The sequence below is a fragment of the Hemibagrus wyckioides genome, linkage group LG28, assembly GCF_019097595.1.
Source record: "Hemibagrus wyckioides isolate EC202008001 linkage group LG28, SWU_Hwy_1.0, whole genome shotgun sequence".
Lineage (NCBI taxonomy): Eukaryota > Metazoa > Chordata > Actinopteri > Siluriformes > Bagridae > Hemibagrus > Hemibagrus wyckioides.
The window spans coordinates 12,320,332-12,347,654 of NC_080737.1; the positions used below are offsets into that span (position 1 = coordinate 12,320,332).

The 27,323-nt window shown below is 40.1% G+C and overlaps 3 protein-coding genes, 3 non-coding genes and 1 pseudogene across 7 annotated transcripts; 3 read left to right on the plus strand and 4 right to left on the minus strand.

Moving 5' to 3' along the window:
* Positions 1 to 840: 840 nt before the first annotated feature.
* On the plus strand, positions 841 to 906 carry LOC131348809 (small nucleolar RNA SNORD66; annotated as a pseudogene).
* A 607-nt stretch (positions 907 to 1,513) lies between these two features.
* On the plus strand, positions 1,514 to 6,850 carry LOC131348688 (eukaryotic translation initiation factor 4 gamma 1-like). The gene is given in 10 exon segments (XM_058383823.1): positions 1,514 to 1,624; positions 1,766 to 1,870; positions 2,343 to 2,693; positions 2,749 to 2,887; positions 3,162 to 3,247; positions 3,337 to 3,509; positions 4,279 to 4,404; positions 4,980 to 5,055; positions 5,269 to 5,367; positions 5,722 to 6,850. Coding segments are annotated over 10 exon segments (1,311 nt in total). The 3' UTR covers positions 5,767 to 6,850.
* LOC131348807 (small nucleolar RNA SNORD66) lies at positions 3,671 to 3,746 on the plus strand. The gene has a single exon (XR_009203991.1). It is a non-coding gene; the product is annotated as a small nucleolar RNA SNORD66 (small nucleolar RNA).
* Positions 6,851 to 8,372: 1,522 nt separating the features above from the next.
* LOC131348534 (BOLA class I histocompatibility antigen, alpha chain BL3-7-like) lies at positions 8,373 to 13,019 on the minus strand. Of its 2 annotated transcripts, XM_058383586.1 has the most exons (8): positions 12,934 to 13,019; positions 12,636 to 12,732; positions 11,131 to 11,394; positions 10,386 to 10,661; positions 9,820 to 10,101; positions 9,641 to 9,733; positions 9,476 to 9,508; positions 8,373 to 9,391 (listed from the first exon to the last, which is right to left on the minus strand). In XM_058383586.1, exons 2-8 carry the CDS (start codon positions 12,703 to 12,705, stop codon positions 9,267 to 9,269), a joined length of 1,143 nt encoding a protein of 380 aa, XP_058239569.1. In that variant the 5' UTR covers positions 12,706 to 12,732; positions 12,934 to 13,019; the 3' UTR covers positions 8,373 to 9,266. The 2 variants fall into 2 exon arrangements, with proteins under 2 accessions (XP_058239569.1, XP_058239570.1); XM_058383587.1 differs by having other exon boundaries at positions 9,253 to 9,508.
* Positions 13,020 to 16,944: 3,925 nt separating this feature from the next.
* Positions 16,945 to 26,192, minus strand: LOC131348689 (eukaryotic translation initiation factor 4 gamma 1-like). The gene is made up of 17 exons (XM_058383824.1): positions 26,043 to 26,192; positions 25,395 to 25,607; positions 25,015 to 25,227; positions 24,635 to 24,847; positions 24,131 to 24,508; positions 23,511 to 23,855; positions 22,334 to 22,480; positions 21,920 to 22,132; positions 21,682 to 21,786; positions 20,943 to 21,210; positions 20,666 to 20,806; positions 20,306 to 20,391; positions 20,044 to 20,216; positions 19,148 to 19,273; positions 18,511 to 18,580; positions 18,187 to 18,285; positions 16,945 to 17,832 (listed from the first exon to the last, which is right to left on the minus strand). Exons 1-17 carry the CDS (start codon positions 26,190 to 26,192, stop codon positions 17,788 to 17,790), a joined length of 2,985 nt encoding a protein of 994 aa, XP_058239807.1. The 3' UTR covers positions 16,945 to 17,787.
* On the minus strand, positions 19,798 to 19,873 carry LOC131348806 (small nucleolar RNA SNORD66). Its single transcript, XR_009203990.1, has one exon. It is a non-coding gene; the product is annotated as a small nucleolar RNA SNORD66 (small nucleolar RNA).
* Positions 22,638 to 22,712, minus strand: LOC131348808 (small nucleolar RNA SNORD66). The gene has a single exon (XR_009203992.1). It is a non-coding gene; the product is annotated as a small nucleolar RNA SNORD66 (small nucleolar RNA).
* Positions 26,193 to 27,323: the final 1,131 nt, after the last annotated feature.

Here is a 27,323-nt window from a genome sequence, read left to right on the forward strand (position 1 = left end):
AGGGAGCTAGTGAACAGAAGAGGAGATGGACTTTGGGTCAGGAAGCTGCTCTACACGGCCTGTGTTAAGCATGAAATGCATTAAATGAAATGAACATCAGAGTAAATGAAGTGGAAGTTATATACAGGTATACACGTAACTTTTTTTTTTTTTTAGTAATGTAAAAAGTCTTATTTTTAGTAGCTGTTTCCTGACCTAATGAACTAACAAGAAAACATGTGTTTTTAATCAAGTCTCCAATTCTCTTTTATTAGTTAAACACTTTAAACAGAATTAAAAATAACAAAGAAACAAAAGAAAGAAAGAAAGAAAGAAAGAAAGAAAGAAAGAAAGAAAGAAAGAAAGAAAGAAAGAAAGAAAGAAAGAAAGAAAGAAAGAAAGAAAGATTTGAGCAAACATAAACAGAATTCATTTTTAAAAAGTATGTTTATTTGCTGTATATAATAAATGTCTCATAAGTCTAATTATAATCTCTATATTAAACATACATATTATACGTTTATTATAAGAAACTAAAGATTTCTATTTGAATATTGGTAGTTTTCTAGATGAATGTTTTATCCACCCTGGCATTAAAATCTGCTCAGTAGAGTGGTATAGAATGATGATGTAGAAATGAACACTAAATGAATTCTAGGAGTGATTATGCTCTTGATTCTGTTCTTGGGATGTTTTTCTCTACAGTTTTCTGTGGACAATCTTCATATGAAGCATCGGGTCAGTCACTTTGTGCTTAATGAGACACGGTATAACCTGGGACCAATTCTAGTGCCGGGGGCTTGGGGGGGGTTAGGAGATGGAACTGGGGGGGGGGATTATGTTCTTGCTTTGTCTTTGAGATTCTCATTAGATTTGAGACACGATGTTTGGGCCACTGATTATTGATGGGATTGAGGAAATGAGGAGTGTTTTTAATGAAATGTTTCTGTACATTACAGAAGAACATATAAAGTGTAAAGCTGGTCAACAGACTTGAGTGTTGAACATGGCTAGATAGATTCATCTTTAAAAAAGCACATAATCGTCTGGTTTTTAAATCGTCTTTTTTTTCTGCTTTGTCTAGCTGAAAGTGCCCACCTCTGACAACTCTGGAGCCACTGTGAATTTCCACAGACTGCTGCTGAATCGCTGCCAGAAAGAGTTTGAGAACGACAAAGGCGATGATGAGATCTTTCAGCAGAAGCAGAAGGAGCTGGATGCTGCCACAGAGGTGCTGCACACACAACATCTCTCTATCTCACACACTCGCGCACGTCTTTTAACTACGCAATGTGGATTTATAGGAAATCTTCAGATCTTTTATATGTAAAGCATGTTTAAGACCATGGAGAAAATAAGCTGTGTATGTAAACCTTACACTAATAATGTGGTAACCAGCGTACCGTGACTAAACGCTGATGTTTTCCTGCAGGAGGAAGTTGAAAAGCTGCTAAACGAAGCCCGCCGCCGTTCCCTCGGCAACATCAGATTCATTGGAGAGCTGTTTAAGCTGAAGATGATGAAGGAGCAGATCATGCACGTCTGCATCGTCAAGCTGCTGAAGAACCACAACGACGAGAGTCTCGAGGTTCTCTGCAGACTCCTGTCTACCATCGGCAAGAGCCTGGACCTCGAGAAGTCAAAAGTAACTAGTGCTCACAAACACACACACACACACAAACACACACACACACCCTGCTGAATTCTCTTTAGTCATGTTAACGTTAGCACTGCTGCAGTGTGTTAAATGTGTGTGTGTGTGTGTGTTTGTGTGTGTGTGTTATAGCCCTGTATGGATCAGTACTTCCAACAAATGGAGCAGATAGTAAAGGAGAGAAAAACATCTTCAAGGATCCGCTTCATGCTGCAGGACGTGTTGGACCTGAGAAAAGTACATTTCATTTTCTTTATTTGACCTCTGACATTTTAAAACAGACTTTCTCTCTCACTTCATCACTTTACCTTTAATTGTCATAGTTTTTTTTTAAGCACTTTTGTTGTTCAAACACATTTATTTTGTTGATCATGCTCAGAGCAGCACTTTTCACACTTGCCTTCTTTAAAGAGGAAAGTAGCCATATATTTAACCTGGTGTTTTGAAGAGCTTTTTCTTTATTGTTTCTATAAAATATTAGGGCTGTTTTGTGTGTCCTGTCATAAGAAAGGGTGTAATAATTCACGTTATACTGGGTGTAAAAACATGGTGTAAACAGTAGAGGTGGCACTGAATCCGCATGCAGGATCGTTATCAGACCAGATCCAAGCCAGATAATGGTGGATCAGATATCCGAGAAATCCAGAAGGATTTGAGTTTGTTCACATTCTCCTGCCTCTGATCCTCCTGCTCTTTTCTATGTGTACAGAATAACTGGGTTCCCCGGCGAGGTGACCAGGGCCCTAAAACCATTGACCAGATCCATAAAGATGCAGAACTGGAGGAACAAAGAGAGCAGATTAAAGTGCAGCAGCTGCTTCTGTCCAAGAAAAACTCGAGTCAAGAAAGACGAGGCAAAATGAATCAGCCTCAGGAGGAGGGCTGGAACGGGGTACCCAGCAGGACCAAGAAGCAGCCCATCGACACGCCTCACCTCACTGAGGTACTGAAAGACCTGAGTGCAAAACAACAAAACCATCAATTTATGACGAGTTTGTTTGAGAAATTGAAATGAATGTAATGTTCATAGACCATAAAGTGGCTTAAGGTCAGTTTGTGTGTGTGTCTTTGTGTGTGTGTGTGTATTTATTTCTTTATTTAATTTATTGTCACAGCCTGACGCAGGACGGTCGGCCATGGGCACCCTGAACCGATTCTCAGTCCTTCAGCAGTCAGGACCTTCATCCACATTGTCCTCATCCTCATTGGACTCTAAGTGCAGAGTTCCCCAGGACCAAGAGCTGGACAGGAAAGGTATCTGTAATTGTTCTTAGTAATTTAATGTGTATTTTTCTGTTTGAACTGCGTCTCAATAGTGTAGATTTTATTCCTGATAAAATATCATTATCATGAATTCTGTGGACTGCACTTCCTTCTTCCACCCACATGGAAGCGTCTGCTGTCCATCAAGCAACAGATATTGAACTGCATCATTAATTACTGAGTGTAAAGTTAGTATGAATGTCTTAGTCTTAAAGCTTGTATTAATTCATCAAACATTTATATGTTGTTATGTTGTCTTTATTAGTGAGCAAACCGGCTCTGAGTGAGGAGGAGGTGGAGAAGAAAACCACCGCCATCATAGAGGAGTACCTGCACATCAACGACCTGAAGGTGAAAATGACTGCAAGTGAAATTCTGTACTGCAGTCGCTTTAAAGCCAGAAGTGTTATGTTCAAACTCTTTCTCTCTCTGTCCTGTAGGAGGCAGTACAGTGTGTAGAGGAGCTGAACGGTGCGTCTGTGCTCTTCGTCTTCATACGTAATGCTGTGGAGTTGGTGCTCGATGGCAGCACCGTCGCCCGAGAGCGCATCGGCCTTCTGCTGCACGAACTGATCAGCACCAGGATTTTACCTCCTAAGCAGTACTTCAGAGGGTGAGTGTTCCTCAGACCAGCAGGAGAACGCTGTTGGTTCCACAGATATAAATCACAAAAGCCTGCTATTTTACGTTACTGATAAATGTCCCAATAGACTTTGTCAGTTTTTTTATATCATCATGATATGTGTCCTTATATTCCACACTCTCGTCACCCTGCTTCGATGATGACCTCAGTTTTGTGCAACGTGTCTGGGCCACTGATGATCATTGTTGGGATTGAGGATCTGAGGAGCACTCGGGCTTCTACTTTAATGTCTCGATTCTGTAAAAACCATCAGGCGTCTGTATGACTCAGATTTTCGAGCGAGCGTTCAGAGAATCAGACTGTGAAGCGATTCTGCTGAGCGCCACACACCTGAGCCTTAACAATGACGTCCATCGTGTTCAGATTTCTGCTTCACTTCATTCAGAGCGGTGATCCTGAACTCGGTGAAGAGTTCATTACAGCCTGCAGATTCATTAATCACTGTATTAATCCCCGTCTTGTTAAATTATGTTTCAGTGTTTACACACAAGAGCAAAGAGTGAAAAGTATCTTAATTAGGTTTTTTCCTCCAACAAGGAAAAATAAACAGGGTTTTTTCCCCCACATGTAGGTTATTGTCCTTATGCAATGTAGAACTATGGCACAAAAAATAAATACTTTATAGATTGATTTTTTTTTCTTTTGAGAGGCAAAATTTTATTTAGAGGCTAAAAATGTGGTGGTGCTTATGGTGGACTCTTTGAACCGTCTATAAAATCGTGTGTGTGTGTCTTTTCAGGCTTCAGGAGATTCTGGAGGTGGCTGATGACATGGCCATCGACATCCCTTACATCTGGCAGTATCTGGCAGAGATCATCACACCCATGCTGCATGATGGAGGAATCCCCATGGGACTGCTCTTCAGGTACACTTCTTACTGTAACAGTGTTTATCGAGCAGCAAAACCTTCATTTGACAGTGTGATAGGGATAAGCACATTCTGGAAATAGGAACCTGATTTAGGTGAAAAAAGATGAGCAATAATACATGAATTTCAGTCTGTGCTTTGAAAAACTGGGCGGTTACAGTTCGTACATCATGACTAATCATAGCTCTGTTAGAGAAGGAAGCAGCGTGTACGTGAGACCTGCATCAGTTTAAACTGTTCACATAAGTTACACTGAAGAAGCGTTCACTAGACGCCACATCAGACACGAAACCTAGATGTCCTCAGGAACCCCTCACTGTTCCCAAATATTGACTAATCTTCAAAATCCAGAATAGTGCAACTGGAATCAGAGCTTTCAGAAGGTTTGGAGGTTAAGATTCAGGCAGTAATAACACTGAATACTGGTTTAGGGTTGTGCAGAAGTCTGTGATTTGATGAACTGTTCTTCTGTCAGAGACACAGTCACATGCTGCTGTACTGCTTCCACTATTTCTAACAGATAATGTAATATTTTTAGGTAATTAACATAAACTCTCACTGTGTGTGTGTAGAGAGGTGACGAAGCCATTGCTGCCAATAGGAAAAGCTGCTGTGCTGCTGGTTCACATCCTCAACCGACTGGTACGTGTCTCTCTCTCTCTCTCTCTCTCTCTCTCTCTCTCACTCTCTCTCTCTCTCTAACTGTTTGGGATCTGAAATATCTGAGCAGTTACTACCTCATATGAAATGATCAGTTCTGCTACTGCCCTGGTTACTGCTGTCCCTACACTCTAAAGTAACATGTGAATCGTCTAGAATGTCAATGTAAATGTTAAGATTTTTTCATCCTTTTATTTTTAGAGTCACAATAAAGCTGGTGCTTTGTGGATTGATGCTGGACTCAACTGGAAGGACTTCCTACCTGGGGATGAGGATGTCAACAAGTTTGAGACACAGCAGGTAACAAGACTGCTTTTATATACCTGTGTGTGTGTGTGTGTGAGTGTGTGTCATTACCCATATACAGCTGAACACTGCACTCAGCAAGGTGTAACTCTCACGAAGAAAGTAATTCGACTCCTCTGCAGCAATCAAATTCTGTGTGTTGGGTTGCTGCTTTGTTTTGTTGGTCTTAAAAAGAGAAAATAATCTCTGTACAAATTGTATTTAACTTGTGTCTATAATTACCTAATGATTTTTATTTAGAGCTTCCCTCAGACAATGATCTGCTTTCACACTGAACCCCCAGAATAACAAACAGTTACTTCATCCAACCAGAATTTCAGTCTGATTCCGAATGCTCTTTGTCTGCAGAAAGTGGAGTTTACGCTGGGGAGGAGACCAGAAAGAAGCAGCTAAAGAAAGAAGGAGAAGCTGGAAAAGCTGAGAAAGAAGGAGCTGAGACTTTGAGCTGAGACCAAGAAGCTGATCAATAATATTTAATCAGTTGTCATGAGAATAAAAGAATCATTGAAATAAACATTAGTGACATTGTGTGTAGAAATGTATGGCCATGTGCTTGTTTTTGCTCCAAAGACTTGATTTAGAAGTTGAATCACTCAAAACCTGCCATGTGATAACAGTTCTTTGTATGTGAAGAGATAAACTCCATTTCCCACAATGCACCATGGCCTACAAGCATGGCTGTACCAGACTCCAACACCCACTACAACACAGCCTCCTTCATTTTGATCATTTTCATCTAAGGACTTTCACATCATCTTTTCAAGGCACTCCCCTCCTGCCGAAGACTGTGGTCCATCAAGACAAAACCTCATGCCATGAAAACAGTTTCTTTTTTGATCAGCAACTGGCCTCATCAACAACATGCAGGACACACCATGGTCTCTTATCTGCCTACTTGGACGCACAAACCCCCTTTGTTTTGTTTTGCACCCGCACCTTATTTTACCTTCCTACCTCAAACTGAGTTTTGCATTGGTCCACTAATGTACAGTTAATGTCCACTTAATGTTTCTATCTGCACTGACTGTAGCACTGCTAATTTAATGCTTGCACTGGTTCACTCTTTATACAATATAATACTGCACTATTACACATGTCATATTTCCTCTTGCTAAAGATTTGCTTAGATTTTTCTTGATATTTTTTATATTTATATTTTTATTGTTGTGCACCAATATACCAAGGCAAATTCCTTGTACATGTACTTTGTCTGTGTTATGTGTAGCACCCCTGGTCTAGGAGGAACGTTGTTTCACTTCACTGTGTACTGCATTTGCTATATATGGTTGAAGTGACAATAAAGCTTCTTTGACTATGACTTTGACTTAGTAATAAATCTGATTCTGATTCACGTTTTTTTTAAAGGGACAAGCACATAGCTGCTGCTATGATAATGAATGACTATTGGGACGTGGACATGATTGTGCCCCATCATTGACTATACTGCAATCTTTGAGCACATGCTGTACTGGGGAATTCTGTCACACTTGCTTTTTTGTGCAGCTTAACATGTTTATTGATTGCATCACCACAGGAACACTGTTGAAGTGATCCTTCACACTTTAGCATCAGGGATGTCTTGACATCATGCTGACTGATTTGACCTTGAATCAGCAGTGGATATGAAATGTTTTCTCACTATATGCTATTTGACATTGTATGGAATATTACATATATATATATATATATATATATATATATATATATATATTTCCTCAATGATAAAATAAGCGGAGTCCATTTATTGACCAAAGTCGAATTATTTGGTCATAATTTGCACAGGTATGTGTGGCATAAAAAAAAAACTCTATAAGGGGAAGAACACCATTCCCACAGTCAAACATGGTGGAGACTCAGTGACTACCACCCTGTAGCCCTGACCTCAGTAGTGATGAAGTGCTTTGAGCGGCTGGTCAGAGACTTCATCGTCTCTTCACTACCTGACACCCTGGATCCGCAACAGATGATGCCATTTCTCACCTCCTTCATACATCACTCACTCACCTGGACACTAGAAAGGGGAATTATGTTAGAATGCTGTTTGTCAACTACAGTTCAGTGTTTAACACTATAATTCCCTCCACACTCACCACCAAGCTGGAGCACTTGCAACTCAGCCCATCTCAGTGGATCTCCAATTTCCTAACTGGCAGACCACAGGCAGTGAGGATGGGCAGACATGTCTCAGCCTCCCTCACCATCAGCACTGGAGCCCCCCAGGGCTGTGTTCTGAGCCCCCTGCTGTACTCATTGTACATGTGTTACTGCATGGCCACTACCAACTCCACCACCATCATCAAGTTTGCTGACGACACCGTTGTGGTCGGACGGATCTCCGACACCACTGAGACGGCCTACCTGGAGGATATTAGGAATCTGGAGAACTGGTGCCAGAGGAACAACCTCCTTCTTAATGTCAGCAGGACAAAGGAGCTGATAGTGGACTTCAGCAAAAAGCAGGAGAGGAACTACCAGACCCCCATGATCAACGAGAGCCCAGTGGAGAGAGTGAATAGCTTCAGATACCTCAGTGTTCACATCACGCAGGACCTGTCATGGTCCTGTCACATCAACACAGTGGTGAAAAAGGCCCGGCAGCGTCTCTTCCACCTCAGACGCTTGAGAGACTTTAGACTGCCCGCTACATTTCATGTACATTTCAGCTCCTGTTTACTCATAAAGAGGACTTGTGCACACCTGCACTTTAAAGATGGACAATAACACTGCTGCTCATCATCTCATTTCACTCCATGACCACCCGTACTGCTGCTGTCTGCACACTGCACATTTATTGCACATTTACACACTTTATATAGTTTTGTTATTTATTACAGTTATTTATACAGTTGTTTACATTTTACATTTTATACATATTCTATATTCACATTCTATATACATATATTATATATTCATATTCTATATACATATTATACCATACCTTATTCTATTCTATACATATATTCTATATATATTTTATTTCTATTTTATTTTACCTACTGTAATATTTTGTGATATTTTAGATTTTGTATTTTATATTTTGTCCTTTTCTTTTTTCTGTCCTTATTCCTTTTTCCTTTTCAAGGGTCTTGTAAGCATTTCACTGCATATCATACTGTGTACGATTATGTATGTGACGAATAAAATCTGAATTTGATTTGGAAAATATTACAAGTTTTGAACTTATAATTGCTGTGTATGTCCTGCAGGCCTCATTTACCTGGGCTTATGCCACTTGTTTTTTAGGGAAAAAACTATAACAAATACTAAGATGAAATCTATTGTTCTATTTATCACAGAGTACTTCACTCAAAGGTTTAAGTCACTTTTTTGAAACCAGTTATACTTTCTAAACTCTGGCACAAAATAACAACTTTTGTGTTCCCGGTCAAAATTGACCGGTATGATTAATCTATTCAAAACAAAAGCCCAAATGTACACAGGGAACACTTTACTATAATCACAGAAATAATGCTTGAACCATACACTGTATGAACACGTTTACAATTTTCTCATGTAGCTCTGAAAAGACAGTGCCATAGTACTGTCCTGTACTGCTGTACTGTACTGTATAGTACTGTCCTGTACTGCTGTACTGTACTGTATAGTACTGTACTGTATCTGATCTATCCTCGGGTCACAGGGCGCCTGTGTCTATTGCACGTGATGCCATTTCCCTCAGTAAATATATTTCTTAAGATGCTATTGACATGAAATTTTCACCAGATGTTGGTAACACCAGATGTTGGGAACCCATGCAATCCACACATGCAATCCACACATCTCATTTCCAAAGTTAGGAACTGCTGGTATGATAGCATATTAATCTCAGATCATGATGCAGTTTCCTTTACATTAAACTTTAGAATTTTTTATGTAGATCTCCAAGATGGCGCTTACATATAACTTGGTTGAGAGAGCCCAAGTTTTTGGTGTTCATGATAATGTGATAAACAGATTATTATTTTGAAATAAGCATGAATCAAACATGAATCAAACAAGGAAGAATCTCCTTTGGAGGCTGTAAAACATTCAAATCATTCTGTAAAATTTTATACTACTGTAAACAACTGAAATATTAATGAAGAATCAGAGGCTCACTTACAGGATGTGGAGTTTTGTGAAACGGGTTTGAAGCCTGAAAGACACATGATGGACAGACAGTTACTATAGAAACTGTGTGTACTGTATTTGTGCTTCATAAGAATTGTAGTTTAGTATCTAGTCTGAGAACTCTTTAAAAACACATCTGCCTCCTTCATCCTCTCACCAGGGTTCTTCTTCTTCCAGACCATAATTCCAGCAATGGCAACAAGAACGAGAGCCACGACTACAGCAATAATGATCGCCATCAGTCCTCCACCTGTTAAATCAGCACAGAGTCATTATTATCTGCTGCATCAGAAAATCAGATTTATTGTTTATACTGTATGTGGAGGTGATCAGGACCTTTTGGTACTTTTAGCACTAACTCCTCCTTCAAGCTGCTGTGCTGAATCACACAGGTGTAGGTGTGTTTCTCTAGCTCCTCAGCTGGGACTTTCAGAATGCTTATCTTCTGGAAGCTTCCATCCTGGTTGGGTAACGTTTCTCTGAGCTCCACGTCCTCGTTCACGTCCTCTCCGTCCTTCCTCCAGGAGATCGTCACTGCTTTGGGGAAGAAACCTGTAGCGTGACATACCACCTCTGGAGAAGGTGAGTGTTTCTGGATCACTGATGCTGTAGGAGGATCTGCAGAGACAGAAATAGGAAAACATTCTCTCAGATTTCTTCATTTTAAATGTCACTAAGTCTCCTTACATGTATTTAAATTAGGTAGGAAGAGTCACATGATTATTATTATGATTATGATTATGATATGATTAAGATGGATCACTTGTTATTATTCTGGTTGTTGTAAAGGATCGGGTGCAGATTTTAGACACTGTTTCATGATGAACATGATTCAGCTTCATGGACAATCTAGCTGCAGAGAAATATATCAATTCAGGCTACACATATATAACACACTTTACCTTTCCTCTCCAGAGTCGCTCTGCCGTAAGACACCAACACCTTCAATCGTTCAATACAGACGTCCTCCAGGAAGTTGGTGCAGACTTGAGCCTGAGCTTCTGTAGCATCACACTTGTCCACAGTAATCACACCTTGAGGTTTAACTGCAGACCAGGAGACAGATTCCAGATCCAGACTGACAAAATCTTCTCCATTATAACCATACTTTGCGTATCTTCTAGTGGTGTTGTCATCATCGAGCTCGCAGCCGTACATGTACTGCACTGTGTGGACTCCTGCACACACACACACACACACTTGCTAGAGAGACCATTTTGAGTTGCAGATGGAATGAAAATAAGCTCTCAAACCTATTGCCAGTTCCTGAAGGACACAAACAGTGGTACAAGATGAAATCAGAAGCATTCAAGCCTAGTAAATGATGCATACAGTGTAGTTTAAGGGTATTTCAGACACATAAATTAGTAACCAGAAGGACAAATCTTGCTGGTGGCATCTGGTATGTAGTTCTACTTGTTATGTGTATTATTGTTTCATTGTTTTTGGTTCATGTGCACGTTTTCAATTTGAACTTCCTCTAGAGGTCACATGGGATAATTATACAGTATAAAGGTGTGCAGTACCAGTCACTGTCTCTTAATAAAAATCTAGAGAGAAAACACAGGAACAACTTACTTTTACACATAAACACATAACACAGAGTAGAAGAACAGAGATAAACGTGTGTGTGTGTGTGTGTTGCACCTTTAGTCTGATTAAAGCTCTGCACTGCTGTAGCCATATAGTCTTTAAACCAGTCCTGGTCATACTGGTAATCCTGTGTGGCATGACTCCAGTAATCTGACAGAGCAGCGGCGGTCTTCTTTATCCACTCTGTCTTCATCATCGCCTTCCTGGTGTTGCTATCATAGTACAGGAAGTGCTGTCCATCCACCAGACCAACAACAGTGAACTCTGGGAAATTTATTCCTGTGACTCCAGTGTAGAGGTACTGAAGTGTGTGTGTGACTGTAAAGGTGGAAAGTAACAAAAAACACACACACACACACACACAACTGAGTAAAGTCTTCAGGCTCATAAAATCCAGTTTTAATTTTAAATAATGTTACTAAACACCACAGAATTGCTGCGCAGTCACTGCAGTCAAAGTAACTTCCTGTGATATTCAGCTTTTAACACTTAACACACTTTGGATGAAATACAGAAATGTACGCAATGCTAGCTATGTCCTGTTCCTGTTCCTGGGGATGGGAATGTAGGTTCGGTAGTTGAACTTCATCTAATTTATATGTTACATGCTTGGCTTCTTACAAGCTTTGTTTACAGATTAACTGTACAAGCTACGTACAGACAATCTCAGACACTTCCTGCTACTTCTACTTCCTTCTGCTACTGTTTTTCTTTTAAAACTTGTTTTCTCTAGACATGCTCACTGAACTCGCGCTTCCTTAGTTATATGTGTGTGTTAATCAGATCTTGTACATTTGAAAAAGCATTAATTAATCAATCAATTCATTCATTCATTTATTGGGTATATGCACTAAACAATTCCTTACTCTCAATGAATAGAACAATGAAGGTCATTCACATAGTCTGCTGTAACTATTCCCATAAACTTGCTGATGAAAGATGAACAGAACATGTGAGAAAAAGCAGAACTGTTCCTCTAGCACTGTTGCACACCGTCTTCCAGGGTAAACAAAGAGAAATAAATAACTTTTCAGTTATCAGTAATCCTTTCTATAGGGACACGCTGAGTTGAGTGAACATGTACAGTGTCAAAAAGCAAAATAATTAATTATACTACCTAATATTAACCCTAATGAGCATGTGTCATTTTAACAACATTGCAGGACTTAACCTTTGACATTAGATATCACCAACTTTAAACACATAATGATCATATAAGCGTTACAGGAGAAAAGCAGATCATTCCGAAGCTGGGAAAAGAGGAAACAGCAGCTGATGGCCGGAACATTGCTAAAGCTCTGAAGAAAAACCTCAGAACATCAGGCAGTGACGTCACCAACAACCTCCACCAGACACCATGAAGGAATCACAATAATGCAGGTAAACATGTAATGCATGTAACCTCTGCATTTAAACACAGACACTGAGTTTCCACCTCAAAACATGAGCAATTTTCCTCTTCTCAGGGTTTAAACCTGTTCATCTCATTCACACATGAAAAACTACAACACAGTAAAACATTAAAAACTGAAAAAAAGAAAAAAAGAAATCCCACTCACCTGCTGATACCTGAGGAAAAATAAAGAGGAAGAAGAGCAGAACTTTCGTTAGGACAGGAGTGAGGTCCATTTCCTGTAGATTTTATGTAGAATGAATCTTTAAGAGAATAAAAAAAAAAAAACATGTAAAGATTTCTTTAAGGAGACACTACAGATGCCATATTTTACATTTTGATCATTTTAAAGATAATCATGTATCAAAACATAGTCAGTTGTTAGCTACATTCATTTCTCTGGACATTTTCTGCATCAGTGATAACCTTCATAGACAAATACTTTGTTCCTGCTTTTTACTCACCACTTCTGATTTTTGATCAAATTACCCGGTCTGTCCCCTTCAGCTACAATTGTTTCTAGCTTCTGCTCACCTCAGTTAGCTTTTCAGTGTGTAACACAGTTATAGAAGATGTTATCTGGGGTGAATGTGGGTGTGTCAAACCCAGCCTCTGTAACAGAAACCTGAACATGATAAAAAGCAGACGATAAAACCCAAGCCGAGTGAAATCATGCAAACTGACTGGTCTGGTGAGGAAACTTTAGATTTAAACATCAATAAAGTAAAACAGTCAGTTCATGTACAGCTTTCATCACACAAAGTCCAATGGTGTAGAGTCTGTGGAGGACAAAGTACTGAGAAATTATACCTCACTGAAAGTGTAGATAATATCCATAAAGACATGGATGAGGCGAGTTTGGTGTGGAGGAACTGCACAGAGTCCTGACCTTAACCTGATAGAACATCTTCGGGATGAATTAGAGTGGAGACTGCGAGCCAGACCTTCTCATCAGTGCCTGACTTCACAAATGCGCTTCTATTTGAATGGTCAAAAATTCCCATACAGTAAACATATTCCTAAACCTTGTGGAAAGCCTTCCCAGAAGAGTTGAAGCTGTTATAGATGCAAAGGGCGGACCATTCCATTCATGTGCCTGGCTCACAGTCTCCGCTCTAATTCATCCCAAAGGTGTTCTATGGGGTTGAGGTCAGGACTCTGTGCAGGCCAGTCAATTTCCTCCACACCAAACTCTCTCATCCATGTCTTTATGGAGCTTGCTTTGTGCACTGGTGCACAGTCATTTTGGAACAGGAAGGGGCCATCCCCAAACCGTTCCTACAAAGTAAATCTTGGTATGCTGAAGCATTAAGAGTGCCTTTCATAATGTGCATGAAGTACTTGCTATAATTAAACAGACAGACAACAACTGGAGAGCGTGAATGAGAGAGCCATAGCATCAACTAAATAACAAGTAAGTAAGTAAATAAGTATAGCATCCTCCCTTAAAGTTTGGGAAAAATAACCAAATGTCAGTTAACCATGATGATCCTCAAAATGCAATTAATTATTATGCGGATTATAATAATAAAAAAATAATACTACAATTGTAATAATAAAACAGAGCTCACTTGAACAAATATAGTAAACAGCACTGTGTCTAACCTAACCCATCTGTCCGATTTACAAGGTTCCTCTCTAAAAAAAAAGTAGAGTAAATTTCATCTGTTTGTCATGACGTTCCAGGACTTGGTTCACACATGGCATTTGAACATGTATACACCCATGGTGTATACAAAAATGACCGGTCACTGGAAATAAATTGGCAACCTCCCTTTGAGTTCCGACATATTTATTGGTGCTGAAACCTAGGATCCTCGACATGGCCCAACAACCTGAACTGGGACCACCTGCAGACGCCTGTTTAATCAAAGTCTGTTTTATAGCGAGGGAGTAGGGGCCTGTGATTGACGAATACACAAACACTCTCACATACATGCACACACACACACACACACATACCTTGGATGAGCTTTTTCTTGTAAATCTGTCATTATTGGAGTTTTATTGGATTATTAAGGATTGTTACAGGCTTGTTTTCTCTGTGTAGTATTCTGTGTGATGTTTGATGTGTATTGTGTGTGTGTGTGTGTGTGTGTTTGCTGGATTGCTATTAACTGGATCATTGCCAGAAATTAAACCACCATCTCAGGAAGTGAGAAGCATTTCCACTCAGCAAGTTTTGGAGTTTCTGCCATATTTCTCTGAATAATATCTGTACATTAGAACTTTTTTAAATTAGTTTTAAGATTGGCTGGATGTTTTGCTGAAACCTGTCAAACCTGGATAATAACACTACCTCGAGCTGAATCATTCAAAATGAGCTGCTAGACTGTTCACTAGAAGACTCTGTTGTTGACTTTCAAGGGCTAATTCTAGAATTACTCTAAAATTTCTCTAGCTGTCTGCCAACAAAAGGCTATGGTCATGAGTCACTGCTGCCACCCAAAATGTTGCTATGGGACCATACTTTTTGTAGAACGTCTTGCTAATTAAAATTAAAAAAAAAAGGAAAGAAAAGGGTTTAGGATGCCAAAACACAGATGATCTGCCTTCACTGTAGTGAACCAGCTTCTTATATAGTTTTGAAATAACAACCCTTATGGCTTTTGGTCGCATCTTCGCATCTTGGCCTCTTACCACAATCATCTTCCCATGTCCTTATCTTTTTGTTCATTTGTGTCAGGGATCAAATCTAACAGTGCTAAAGTTCTTTTCATCAAGTTCCTTAATCATCAAAAGTAACAAAAATGGTCAAAGAGTGTATAAAAAGAAAGTGACAGTGAAATAATGGAAATTATATCAGTCCAAAAGTTTGCATCCCCCTTTATGAATTTTTTTTCTAATACTTTGTATGTCCTCCCTTTGCCTTTATAACCTCCTCCAACCTCTTTGGGTAACCTCTGAGCAGCTTTTGTATCCTCTAAGGTGCAATTTTAGCCCATTCTTCCTGGCATATTTGTTCCAAGTCTACCAGATTGCTTGGCTGTCTGTCATGCACGGCCTTCTTCAAATCTATCCACAGGTTTTCTATTATATTCAAGTCTGGAGACTGGGAAGGCCATGGCCAAATATTCACCTTATTCTTTTGAAACCATTCCTGAGTTGACTTTGCTTTGTGTTTTGGATCATTGTCTTGTTGAAGGATCCACTGCCTCTTCATTTTTAGCTTTTTGACTGATGGTGGAAGGCTTGGCTTTAAAATCTGTTGATATTGGGCTGCATTCATTTTCCCTTCCACTTTATGCAGAGCTCTTATTCCATTTATATTCTTATTCCAAAACTCATTTGGTTTGTTCACATGCTCTTTAGCATACTCTAAGCATACTGACTTGTGTCTAGAAGTAAGCAATGGCTTCCTGCGTGCTTTTCCCCCAAACATTCCAGACTTGTGCAGACTGCACTTGACGGTGGAGATGTGGACTTTTATTCCACTTGCTGCTAAGACCTTTTACGTAGCTCTCGTGCAAGTTGCCTAGCACCTCTTTCTGTTATTTTTCTTGGTCTTCCACTCCTTAGTGTGAGTCTTAGTGTGTCCATGTTTCTTCCGTTTCTGGATTATGGTCTTCAAAGTTGGCACTGGTATCCCTAAACGCTTTGAATTGTTTTATAATCCTCTCCAGCTTTATGAAAGTTTACCAATTTAATTTTTAGATCTTCTGACAGCTGTTTCCCTGATCCCATTGTTGCTTGAGACTGCTCCTGGAGATCTATAAAATTCATGCCTAATTTAACATACCTGGTGCCATTCATCAAGCATTAAATGTTGATGATGTTTCTTAAAGGATCAGACACCCAACTTTACATATTAAAGTCAAATACCTAGAGGGTTAATCAAAGGGGATGTAAACATTTTAGCTTGCTACTAAAGATAAATTTGGGCTAGGACTGAGCTATTTTAACAATACCATAAATGGTATAAATACCATAATGGAAATACTATAAATGGTTTTATATATATATATATATATATATATATATATATATATATATATATATATATATATATATATATATATATATATATATAAAAATAATGGTCCATACAATGTCAAATAGCATAGCAAATAGCATAGTGTTAGTCAATTAGAATATAGTGAAAATATTTCATATCCACTGCTGATTCAAGGTCAAATCAGTCAGCATGATGTCAAGACATTCCTGATGCTAAAGTGTGAAGGATCTCTTCAACAGTGTTCCTGTTAAGCTGCACAAAAAAGCAAGTGTGACAGAAATCCCCAGTACAGCATGTGCTCAAAGATTGCATAGTCAATGATGGGGCACAATCATGTCCACGTCCCAATAGTCATTCAATATCATAGCAGCAGCCTATGTGCTTGTCCCTTTAAAAAAAACGTGAATCAGAATCAGATTTATTACTAAGTCAAAGTCATAGTCAAAGAAGCTTTATTGTCACTTCAACCATATATAGCAAATGCAGTACACAGTGAAGTGAAACAACATTTCTCCTAGACCAGAGGTGCTACACATAACACAGACAAAGTACATGTACAAGGAATTTGCCTTGGTGTATTGGTGCACAACAATAAAAATATAAATATAAAAAATATCAAGAAAAATCTAAGCAAATCTTTAGCAAGAGGAAATATAAAGTGTGTAATAGTGCAGTATTATATTGTATATAAAGTAAACCAGTGCAAGCATTAAATTAGCAGTGCTACAGTCAGTGCAGATAGAAACATTAAGTGGACATTAACTGTACATTAGTGGACCAATGCAAAACTCAGTTTGAGGTAGGAAGGTAAAATAAGGTGCAGGTGCAAAACAAAACAAAGGGGGTTTGTGTGTCCAAGTAGGCAGATAAGAGTCCATGGTACGTCCTGCATGTTGTTGATGAGGCCAGTTGCTGATCAAAAAAGAAACTGTTTTCATGGCATGAGGTTTTGTCTTGATGGACCACAGTCTTCGGCAGGAGGGGAGTGCCTTGAAACGATGATGTGAAAGTCCTTAGGTGAAAATGATCAAAATGAAGGAGGCTGTGTTGTAGTGGGTGTTGGAGTCTGGTACAGCCATGCTTGTAGGCCATGGTGCATTGTGGGAAATGGAGTTTATCTCTTCACATACTAAGAACTGTTATCACATGGCAGGTTTTATGAGTGAATCAACTTCTAAATCAAGTCTTTGGAGCAAAAACAAGCACATGGCCATACATTTCTACACACAATGTCACTAATGTTTCTTTCAATGATTCTTTTATTGTCAGATCATCTACTAAGAATAACTGATGAAATATTATTGATCAGCTTCTTGGCTCTCAGCTCCTTCTTTCTCAGCTTTTCCAGCTTCTCCTTCTTTCTTTAGCTGCTTCTTTCTGGTCTCCTCCCCAGCGTAAACTCCACTTTCTGCAGACAAAGAGCATTCGGAATCAGACTGAAATTCTGGTTGGATGAAGTAACTGTTTGTTATTTTGGGGGTTCAGTGTGAAAGCAGACCATTGTCTGAGGGAAGCTCTAAATAAAAATCATTAGGTAATTATAGACACAAGTTAAATACAATTTGTACAGAGATTATTTTCTCTTTTTAAGACCTAAAAATCAAAGCAGCAACCCAACACAGAATTTGATTGCTGCAGAGGAGTCGAATTACTTTCTTCGTGAGAGTTACACCTTGCTGAGTGCAGTGTTCGGCTGTATATGGGTAATGACACACACTCACACACACACACACACACAGGTATATAAAAGCAGTCTTGTTACCTGCTGCGTCACAAACTTGTTGACATCCTCATCCTCAGGTAGGAAGTCCTTCCAGTTGAGTCCAGCATCAATCCACAAAGCACCAGCTTTATTGTGACTCTAAAAATAAAAGGATGAAAAAATCTTAACATTTACATTGACATTCTAGACGATTCACATGTTACTTTAGAGTGTAGGGACAGCAGTAACCAGGTCAGTATCAGAACTGATAATTTCATATGAGGTAGTAACTGCTCAGATATTTCAGATCTCAAACAGTTAGAGAGAGAGAGAGAGAGAGAGAGAGAGAGAGAGAGAGAGAGAGAGGGAGAGAGAGACACGTACCAGTCGGTTGAGGATGTGAACCAGCAGCACAGCAGCTTTTCCTATTGGCAGCAATGGCTTCGTCACCTCTCTACACACACACACAGTGAGAGTTTATGTTAATTACCTAAAAATATTACATTATCTGTTAGAAATAGTGGAAGCAGTACAGCAGCATGTGACTGTGTCTCTGACAGAAGAACAGTTCATCAGATCACAGACTTCTGCACAACCCTAAACCAGTATTCAGTGTTATTACTGCCTGAATCTTAACCTCCAAACCTTTGATTCCAGTTGCACTATTCTGGATTTTGAAGATTAGTCAATATTTGGGAACAGTGAGGGGTTCCTGAGGACATCTAGGTTTCGTGTCTGATGTGGCGTCTAGTGAACGCTTCTTCAGTGTAACTTATGTGAACAGTTTAAACTGATGCAGGTCTCACGTACACGCTGCTTCCTTCTCTAACAGAGCTATGTTTAGTCGTGATGTACGAACTGTAACCGCCCAGTTTTTCAAAGCACAGACTGAAATTCATGTATTATTGCTCATCTTTTTTCACCTAAATCAGGTTCCTATTTCCAGAATGTGCTTATCCCTATCACACTGTCAAATGAAGGTTTTGCTGCTCGATAAACACTGTTACAGTAAGAAGTGTACCTGAAGAGCAGTCCCATGGGGATTCCTCCATCATGCAGCATGGGTGTGATGATCTCTGCCAGATACTGCCAGATGTAAGGGATGTCGATGGCCATGTCATCAGCCACCTCCAGAATCTCCTGAAGCCTGAAAAGACACACACACACACACGATTTTATAGACGGTTCAAAGAGTCCACCATAAGCACCCCCACATTTTTAGCCTCTAAATAAAATTTTGCCTCTCAAAAGAAAAAAAACTCAATCTATAAAGTATTTATTTTTTGTGCCATAGTTCTGCATTGCAAAAGGACAATAACCTACATGTGGGGGAAAAAACCCTGTTTATTTTTCCTTGTTGGAGGAAAGATACTTTTCACTCTTTGCTCTTGTGTGTAAACACTGAAACATAATTTAACAAGACGGGGATTAATACAGTGATTAATGAATCTGCAGGCTGTAATGAACTCTTCACCGAGTTCAGGATCACCGCTCTGAATGAAGTGAAGCAGAAATCTGAACATGATGGACGTCATTGTTAAGGCTCAGGTGTGTGGCGCTCAGCAGAATCGCTTCACAGTCTGATTCTCTGAACGCTCGCTCGAAAATCTGAGTCATACAGACGCCTGATGGTTTTTACAGAAACGAGACATTAAAGTAGAAGCCCGAGTGCTCCTCAGATCCTCAATCCCAACAATGATCATCAGTGGCCCAGACACGTTGCACAAAACTGAGGTCATCATCGGAGCAGGGTGACGAGAGTGTGGAATATAAGGACACATATCACGGTGATATATATAAAAAAAAAAACCTGACAAAGTCTATTGGGACATTTATCAGTAACGTAAAATAGCAGGGTTTTGTGATTTATATCTGTGGAACCAACAGCGTTCTCCTGCTGGTCTGAGGAACACTCACCCTCTGAAGTACTGCTTAGGAGGTAAAATCCTGGTGCTGATCAGTTCGTGCAGCAGAAGGCCGATGCGCTCTCGGGCGACGGTGCTGCCATCGAGCACCAACTCCACAGCATTACGTATGAAGACGAAGAGCACAGACGCACTGTTCAGCTCCTCTACACACTGTACTGCCTCCTACAGGACAGAGAGAGAAAGAGTTTGAACATAACACTTCTGGCTTTAAAGCGACTGCAGTACAGAATTTCACTTGCAGTCATTTTCACCTTCAGGTCGTTGATGTGCAGGTACTCCTCTATGATGGCGGTGGTTTTCTTCTCCACCTCCTCCTCACTCAGAGCCGGTTTGCTCACTAATAAAGACAACATAACAACATATAAATGTTTGATGAATTAATACAAGCTTTAAGACTAAGACATTCATACTAACTTTACACTCAGTAATTAATGATGCAGTTCAATATCTGTTGCTTGATGGACAGCAGACGCTTCCATGTGGGTGGAAGAAGGAAGTGCAGTCCACAGAATTCATGATAATGATATTTTATCAGGAATAAAATCTACACTATTGAGACGCAGTTCAAACAGAAAAATACACATTAAATTACTAAGAACAATTACAGATACCTTTCCTGTCCAGCTCTTGGTCCTGGGGAACTCTGCACTTAGAGTCCAATGAGGATGAGGACAATGTGGATGAAGGTCCTGACTGCTGAAGGACTGAGAATCGGTTCAGGGTGCCCATGGCCGACCGTCCTGCGTCAGGCTGTGACAATAAATTAAATAAAGAAATAAATACACACACACACACAAAGACACACACACAAACTGACCTTAAGCCACTTTATGGTCTATGAACATTACATTCATTTCAATTTCTCAAACAAACTCGTCATAAATTGATGGTTTTGTTGTTTTGCACTCAGGTCTTTCAGTACCTCAGTAAGGCGAGGCGTGTCGATGGGCTGCTTCTTGGTCCTGCTGGGTACCCCGTTCCAGCCCTCCTCCTGAGGCTGATTCATTTTGCCTCGTCTTTCTTGACTCGAGTTTTTCTTGGACAGAAGCAGCTGCTGCACTTTAATCTGCTCTCTTTGTTCCTCCAGTTCTGCATCTTTATGGATCTGGTCAATGGTTTTAGGGCCCTGGTCACCTCGCCGGGGAACCCAGTTATTCTGTACACATAGAAAAGAGCAGGAGGATCAGAGGCAGGAGAATGTGAACAAATTCAAATCCTTCTGGCTCTCTCGGATATCTGATCCACCATTATCTGGCTTGGATCTGGTCTGATAACGATCCTGCATGCGGATTCAGTGCCACCTCTACTGTTTACACCATGTTTTTACACCCAGTATAACGTGAATTATTACACCCTTTCTTATGACAGAACACACAAAACAGCCCTAATCTTTTATAGAAACAATAAAGAAAAAGCTCTTCAAAACACCAGGTTAAATATATGGCTACTTTCCTCTTTAAAGAAGGCAAGTGTGAAAAGTTCTGCTCTGAGCATGATCAACAAAATAAATGTGTTTGAACAACAAAAGTGCTTAAAAAAAACTACGACAATTAAAGGTAAAGTGATGAAGTGAGAGAGAAAGTCTGTTTTAAAATGTCTGAGGTCAAATAAAGAAAATGAAATGTACTTTTCTCAGGTCCAACACGTCCTGCAGCATGAAGCGGATCCTTGAAGATGTTTTTCTCTCCTTTACTATCTGCTCCATTTGTTGGAAGTACTGATCCATACAGGGCTATAACACACACACACACAAACACACACACACACACACATTTAACACACTGCAGCAGTGCTGACGTTAACATGACTAAAGAGAATTCAGCAGGGTGTGTGTGTGTGTTTGTGTGTTTGTGAGCACTAGTTACTTTTGACTTCTCGAGGTCCAGGCTCTTGCCGATGGTGGACAGGAGTCTGCAGAGAACCTCGAGACTCTCGTCGTTGTGGTTCTTCAGCAGCTTGACGATGCAGACGTGCATGATCTGCTCCTTCATCATCTTCAGCTTAAACAGCTCTCCAATGAATCTGATGTTGCCGAGGGAACGGCGGCGGGCTTCGTTTAGCAGCTTTTCAACTTCCTCCTGCAGGAAAACATCAGCGTTTAGTCACGGTACGCTGGTTACCACATTATTAGTGTAAGGTTTACATACACAGCTTATTTTCTCCATGGTCTTAAACATGCTTTACATATAAAAGATCTGAAGATTTCCTATAAATCCACATTGCGTAGTTAAAAGACGTGCGCGAGTGTGTGAGATAGAGAGATGTTGTGTGTGCAGCACCTCTGTGGCAGCATCCAGCTCCTTCTGCTTCTGCTGAAAGATCTCATCATCGCCTTTGTCCTTCTCAAACTCTTTCTGGCAGCAATTCAGCAGCAGTCTGTGGAAATTCACAGTGGCTCCAGAGTTGTCAGAGGTGGGCACTTTCAGCTAGACAAAGCAGAAAAAAAAGACGATTTAAAAACCAGACGATTATGTGCTTTTTTAAAGATGAATCTATCTAGCCATGTTCAACACTCAAGTCTGTTGATCAGCTTTACACTTTATATGTTCTTCTGTAATGTACAGAAACATTTCATTAAAAACGCTCCTCAGTTCCTCAATCCCATCAGTAATCAGTGGCCCAAACACAAGTAGCACAAAACTGAGGTCATCAGAGGAGCCACAAACACAGTTGACGTGTCTCAAACCTAATGAGAATCTCAAAGACAAAGCAAGAACATAATCCCTCCACCACCAGGATCGAGGTCTTTTTAAACTAGTAGATAATTGTGCAATTTCCCAGATGATCATAGTTCATTTGCTGCAGAGCATCCTGAACATGAACATTATTCTAAACTACACAGATGGTTTCATTATCAGGAATAGCCACAAGAGGGAGCTCTTTTACATTCCAGAAGACAAATGGAGACTCATAATCTCGCCAGGATGTGTTGTGTCTCTCCCATGTGGCCTGATAAAGCTATTACAGCAGGAAAACAGTGCAACAGGAAACAATGTGAAACTGTCACCAAACGTAAATGTCATTTTAAGCCAAAAGACACTTCGGTATATCGATGACAGCATCCTATCAAGTAACCTGCATGAAAATCAACACAGCCCTTTTGCATGTAGCTTTAGTTTTGCTGTTTTCCCCTTATGGGTGGAAATTAGATGAATAGATGAACAGCTCTTGTGTATGTGTATAGACAGATAGATGAACAGCTCTTGTGTATGTGTATAGATAGATAGATGAACAGCTCTTGTGTATGTGTATAGATAGATAGATGAACAGCTCTTGTGTATGTGTATAGATAGATAGATGAACAGCTCTTGTGTATGTGTATAGATAGATAGATGAACAGCTCTTGTGTATGTGTATAGATAGATAGATGAACAGCTCTTGTGTATGTATAGAATAAAGTGTAGGTTTTGACATGACCGATAAATGTGGACCGAGAGGCTGGGTGTGGCGACTCACCCCCACAAGACAGCGGCACATGTTGGCATAAGTGACGGAGAAATTGGGTTCAGAAATGGCTTTTTCGAAGATGAGGTCCACGACGCCTTTAAGTCTCTCCTCGGTGTCGATGGTCAGCTCCATGAACCGTTTCATGAGCTGCTGGAACATCTCCGGCGTCAGTTTATTCAAGATACTGCGCACTTTCTGGAAGAGCTCCTGGGTCTTGACTATTTCCTGGTCATCCTCGTCTCCGCGGGACTTCTTCATCGCCGGCTTCCAGGCTTTCTCAGCCTTGTCCAGTTGCACGTCATCGTTCAGAGACACGCGGGTGATGATCCTGTTTGGCTTTTTCAGATCACACTGCTGAGAGAAGACAAAAACAATTGAAATGTTTATTTAAAACTGAAAGGCTGTGACTTCATCAATTTCTTAGCTTTTAATTAACGCACCAAATAAAAGACTGATCAACTCTCAGATACACAAGACTTTAATGTTGCAATTAATAAAACTGGTTAATTAATTTTGAAGTTCCTTTTGTGAGACAGGTCCTCGACCTGCTCCAGGGCAATAAAAAGTGATATATTAGCCTGACGCTTTATACTGAGTGAATCACTGTGCTCCTATAGAGTCATGTTTACCTTGTCCAGAACGACGCCGGGGATGTCTGGAAAACTCTCGGGTCTGCGCATGCTGGCACTGACAAACTGTAAACGCAGCAGGAATTCCCGATCGTACTTCTTCCTCTCTTTTGGGTTACTAGGAGAGGCAGTGGGATGAGGCTCTGAGGGCTGGACCTCAACAGGAGCAGGCTCAGGAGTGTTCTTTGGCTCAACCTCCATTGGGGGTGTGGTTTGTAGAGGGGCAGGAGCCTCCACAATGTAACCCCCTGTAAATGTCAGGTGGTCATACAAGAAATCACCAAAACTGATGTTGGCTTTCTTTGCCTCCTCTTTCTCTTCCTCCGTCAGGGGAATGAAAAATCTGACCGATTCCCTGGGCTTTTTCTGGGATTGGGTCTGAGGAAAAACACAGACAGGATCAATGTAATGTTCATCATAATGTATCTAAACTGAAATAATATAACACACAACACCACTAAAATAGCTTGAGTACACTGTGAAATTGTCCAGCTCAGTATTCACCTCTGAAGCAGGGGCAGTGTTTGGCTCAGCCTCCATTGTGGGTGTGGTTTGTAGAGGGGCAGGAGCCTCCATAATGTAACCCCCTGTAAATGTCAGGTGGTCATACAAGAAATCACCAAAACTGATGTTGGCTTTCTTTGCCTCCTCTTTCTCTTCCTCTGTCAGGGGAATGAAAAATCTGACCGGTTCCCTGGGCTTTTTCTGGGATTGGGTCTGAGGGAAAACACAGACAGGATCAATGTAATGTTCATCATAATGTATCTAAACTGAAATAAAGTAATATTACACACAACACCACTAAAACAGCTGGATTTGTTTATTTCCTCCTGTGTAGCAGTATTTTTGTAGTACACTGTGAAACTGTCCAGCTCAGTATTCACCTCAGAAGCAGGGGCAGTGTTTGGCTCCGCCTCCTTTGGGGGTGTGGTTTGTAGAGGGGCAGGAGTCTCCACAATGTCACCCCCTGTAAGCGCCAGGTGGTCGGACAAGAAATCACCAAAACTGATGTTGGTTTTCTTTGCCTCCTCTTTCTCTTCCTCTGTCAGGGGAATGAAGAATCTGACCGGTTCCTTGGGCTTTTTCTGGGATTGGGTCTGAGGGAAAACACAGACAGGATCAATGTAATGTTCATCATAATGTATCTAAACTGAAATAAAGTAATATTACACACAACACCACTAAAACAGCTGGATTTGTTTATTTCCTCCTGTGTAGCAGTATTTTTGTAGTACACTGTGAAATTGTCCAGCTCAGTATTCACCTCAGAAGCAGGGGCAGTGTTTGGCTCCTCCTTCTTTGGGGGTGTGGTTTGTAGAGGGGCAGGAGTCTCCACAATGTCACCCCCTGTAAGCGCCAAGTGCTCGGACAAGAAATCACCAAAACTGATGTTGGCTTTCTTTGCCTCCTGTTTCTCTTCCTCTGTCAGGGGAATGAAGAATCTGACCGGTTGCCTGGGCTTTTTCTGGGATTGAGTCTGATGGAAGAACACACACACACACGGGATCAATGTAATGTTTCTAAAGTAATAGTACAAGCTACAGCACTTAAACTATTGAACTAAACTAGGCTTTAATATCTCCCAGTGTTAAGTCATGCAGTATTCAGACAGTCATTAAGCTAAACAGGTGAGACAGTGTAACACATGAGAATTGTTCCTAAAGTAATGCGTATATATTTTTGATAAAAGTCACTACAAATAAAGTCAAACCAGCATTGTACACTTTCAATAATGATGTGCTTTGAACAATGCAAGTCCAAGTTAAAAGTTCGTCATGTCCATCATAATGTATCTAAACTGAAATAAAGTAATATTACACACAACACCACTAAAACAGCTGGATTTGTTTCTTTTCTCCTGTGTAGTAGTATTTTTGTAGTACACTGTGAAATTGTCCAGCTCAGTATTCACCTCTGAAGCAGGGGCAGTGTTCGGCTCCGCCTCCTTTGTGGGTGTGGTTTTTGGAGGTACAGGATCCTTCACAGTGATGCTGCATTTAGGCCTTTTAGGAGGTGACTTCAGTAAAGACGACATTTTTACTCCGTAGAGCTCGGCCATCATGTCGCGATTGCAGTCATTTGGGTCCGTGATTATAATCTGTAAGGAATTAGGATAAATGCTTGATTCGTAAGCACAGAACATGACTGTAATAAAACCAGCCAGATGTCTGCTATTCTAGCAAAACTTTATTTGATTCATTACCAGTTTGCGCCCCCTTTTCTGCAGAAGAAGATGACCTTCATCCTGATAAAACACTCCAGCTGAAGAAAAAAAACAGACCCAACATGTAATTAATAACACCTCAGGCCCTGTCCCGAATCAGAAAAAGTTCAGCCCTATACATAATAAATTATTATTTAACCAGTGTAATATTTTTTAATAGTGATAATTAAAAAAAAACGTTACCACTCATGACACCAGCATTTCTGTCCTGAACTTCAACAGGACTGGTCATTTGACACGACTGCATCTGCCAAGAAAAAGTGCACAGTTCAATTAACTATTTTTTCTACACTCTTTATTTATTCACGTTTGTGCAAAAGTGACGTGTACTTCACGATGGAGTCGACTCCTTCAATTAGTTCATAAAGGAATCGATTCAATGAACCGACTCGCCCGTGAGCCTCACGGAGGATTAGCGATCTAAAGCGATAGCTGAAGCAAAGCAAATAAGTAAATAAAGTTTTCTCACGGCACAGTTGTGGTGACAAGCATCGTCTCTTGGACAGCGAATTACCATTTTTGTTTATAAAACGGTTTATAACTCATTATACTGACTTATAAATCTCCACAGTGTTTAGCTAGGCTAACATTACACTCATTTATAAACGTACATTAACTACAGGAGTGTTAACGGAGCTAATGAGCCAACAAAGTAACGACAATTAGCTTTCCGTAAGCGAGTCTCGTTATTTATGAATATTAAAAGGGGTGAAGTTAATTTCCTGAAAACAGTCAAGAACATTAAGAAAACGCTAATGTTTTGGTTTATTTAAAAACCTGTTGTTGTTAAAATACCTTTTTACACAAGCAGAAGTTGAATCTTCTCTTGATCGCTGGTTATTTTATGTCTTTTTCGCTGGTTTTCTAACGAAATGATGTCTTTCTCGTTGCTTTTTTTTAACAAAATGATCGCTTTCTTGCTGGTTTTCTAATAAAATGATCGCTTTGTCGCTGGTTTTCTAAGAAAAT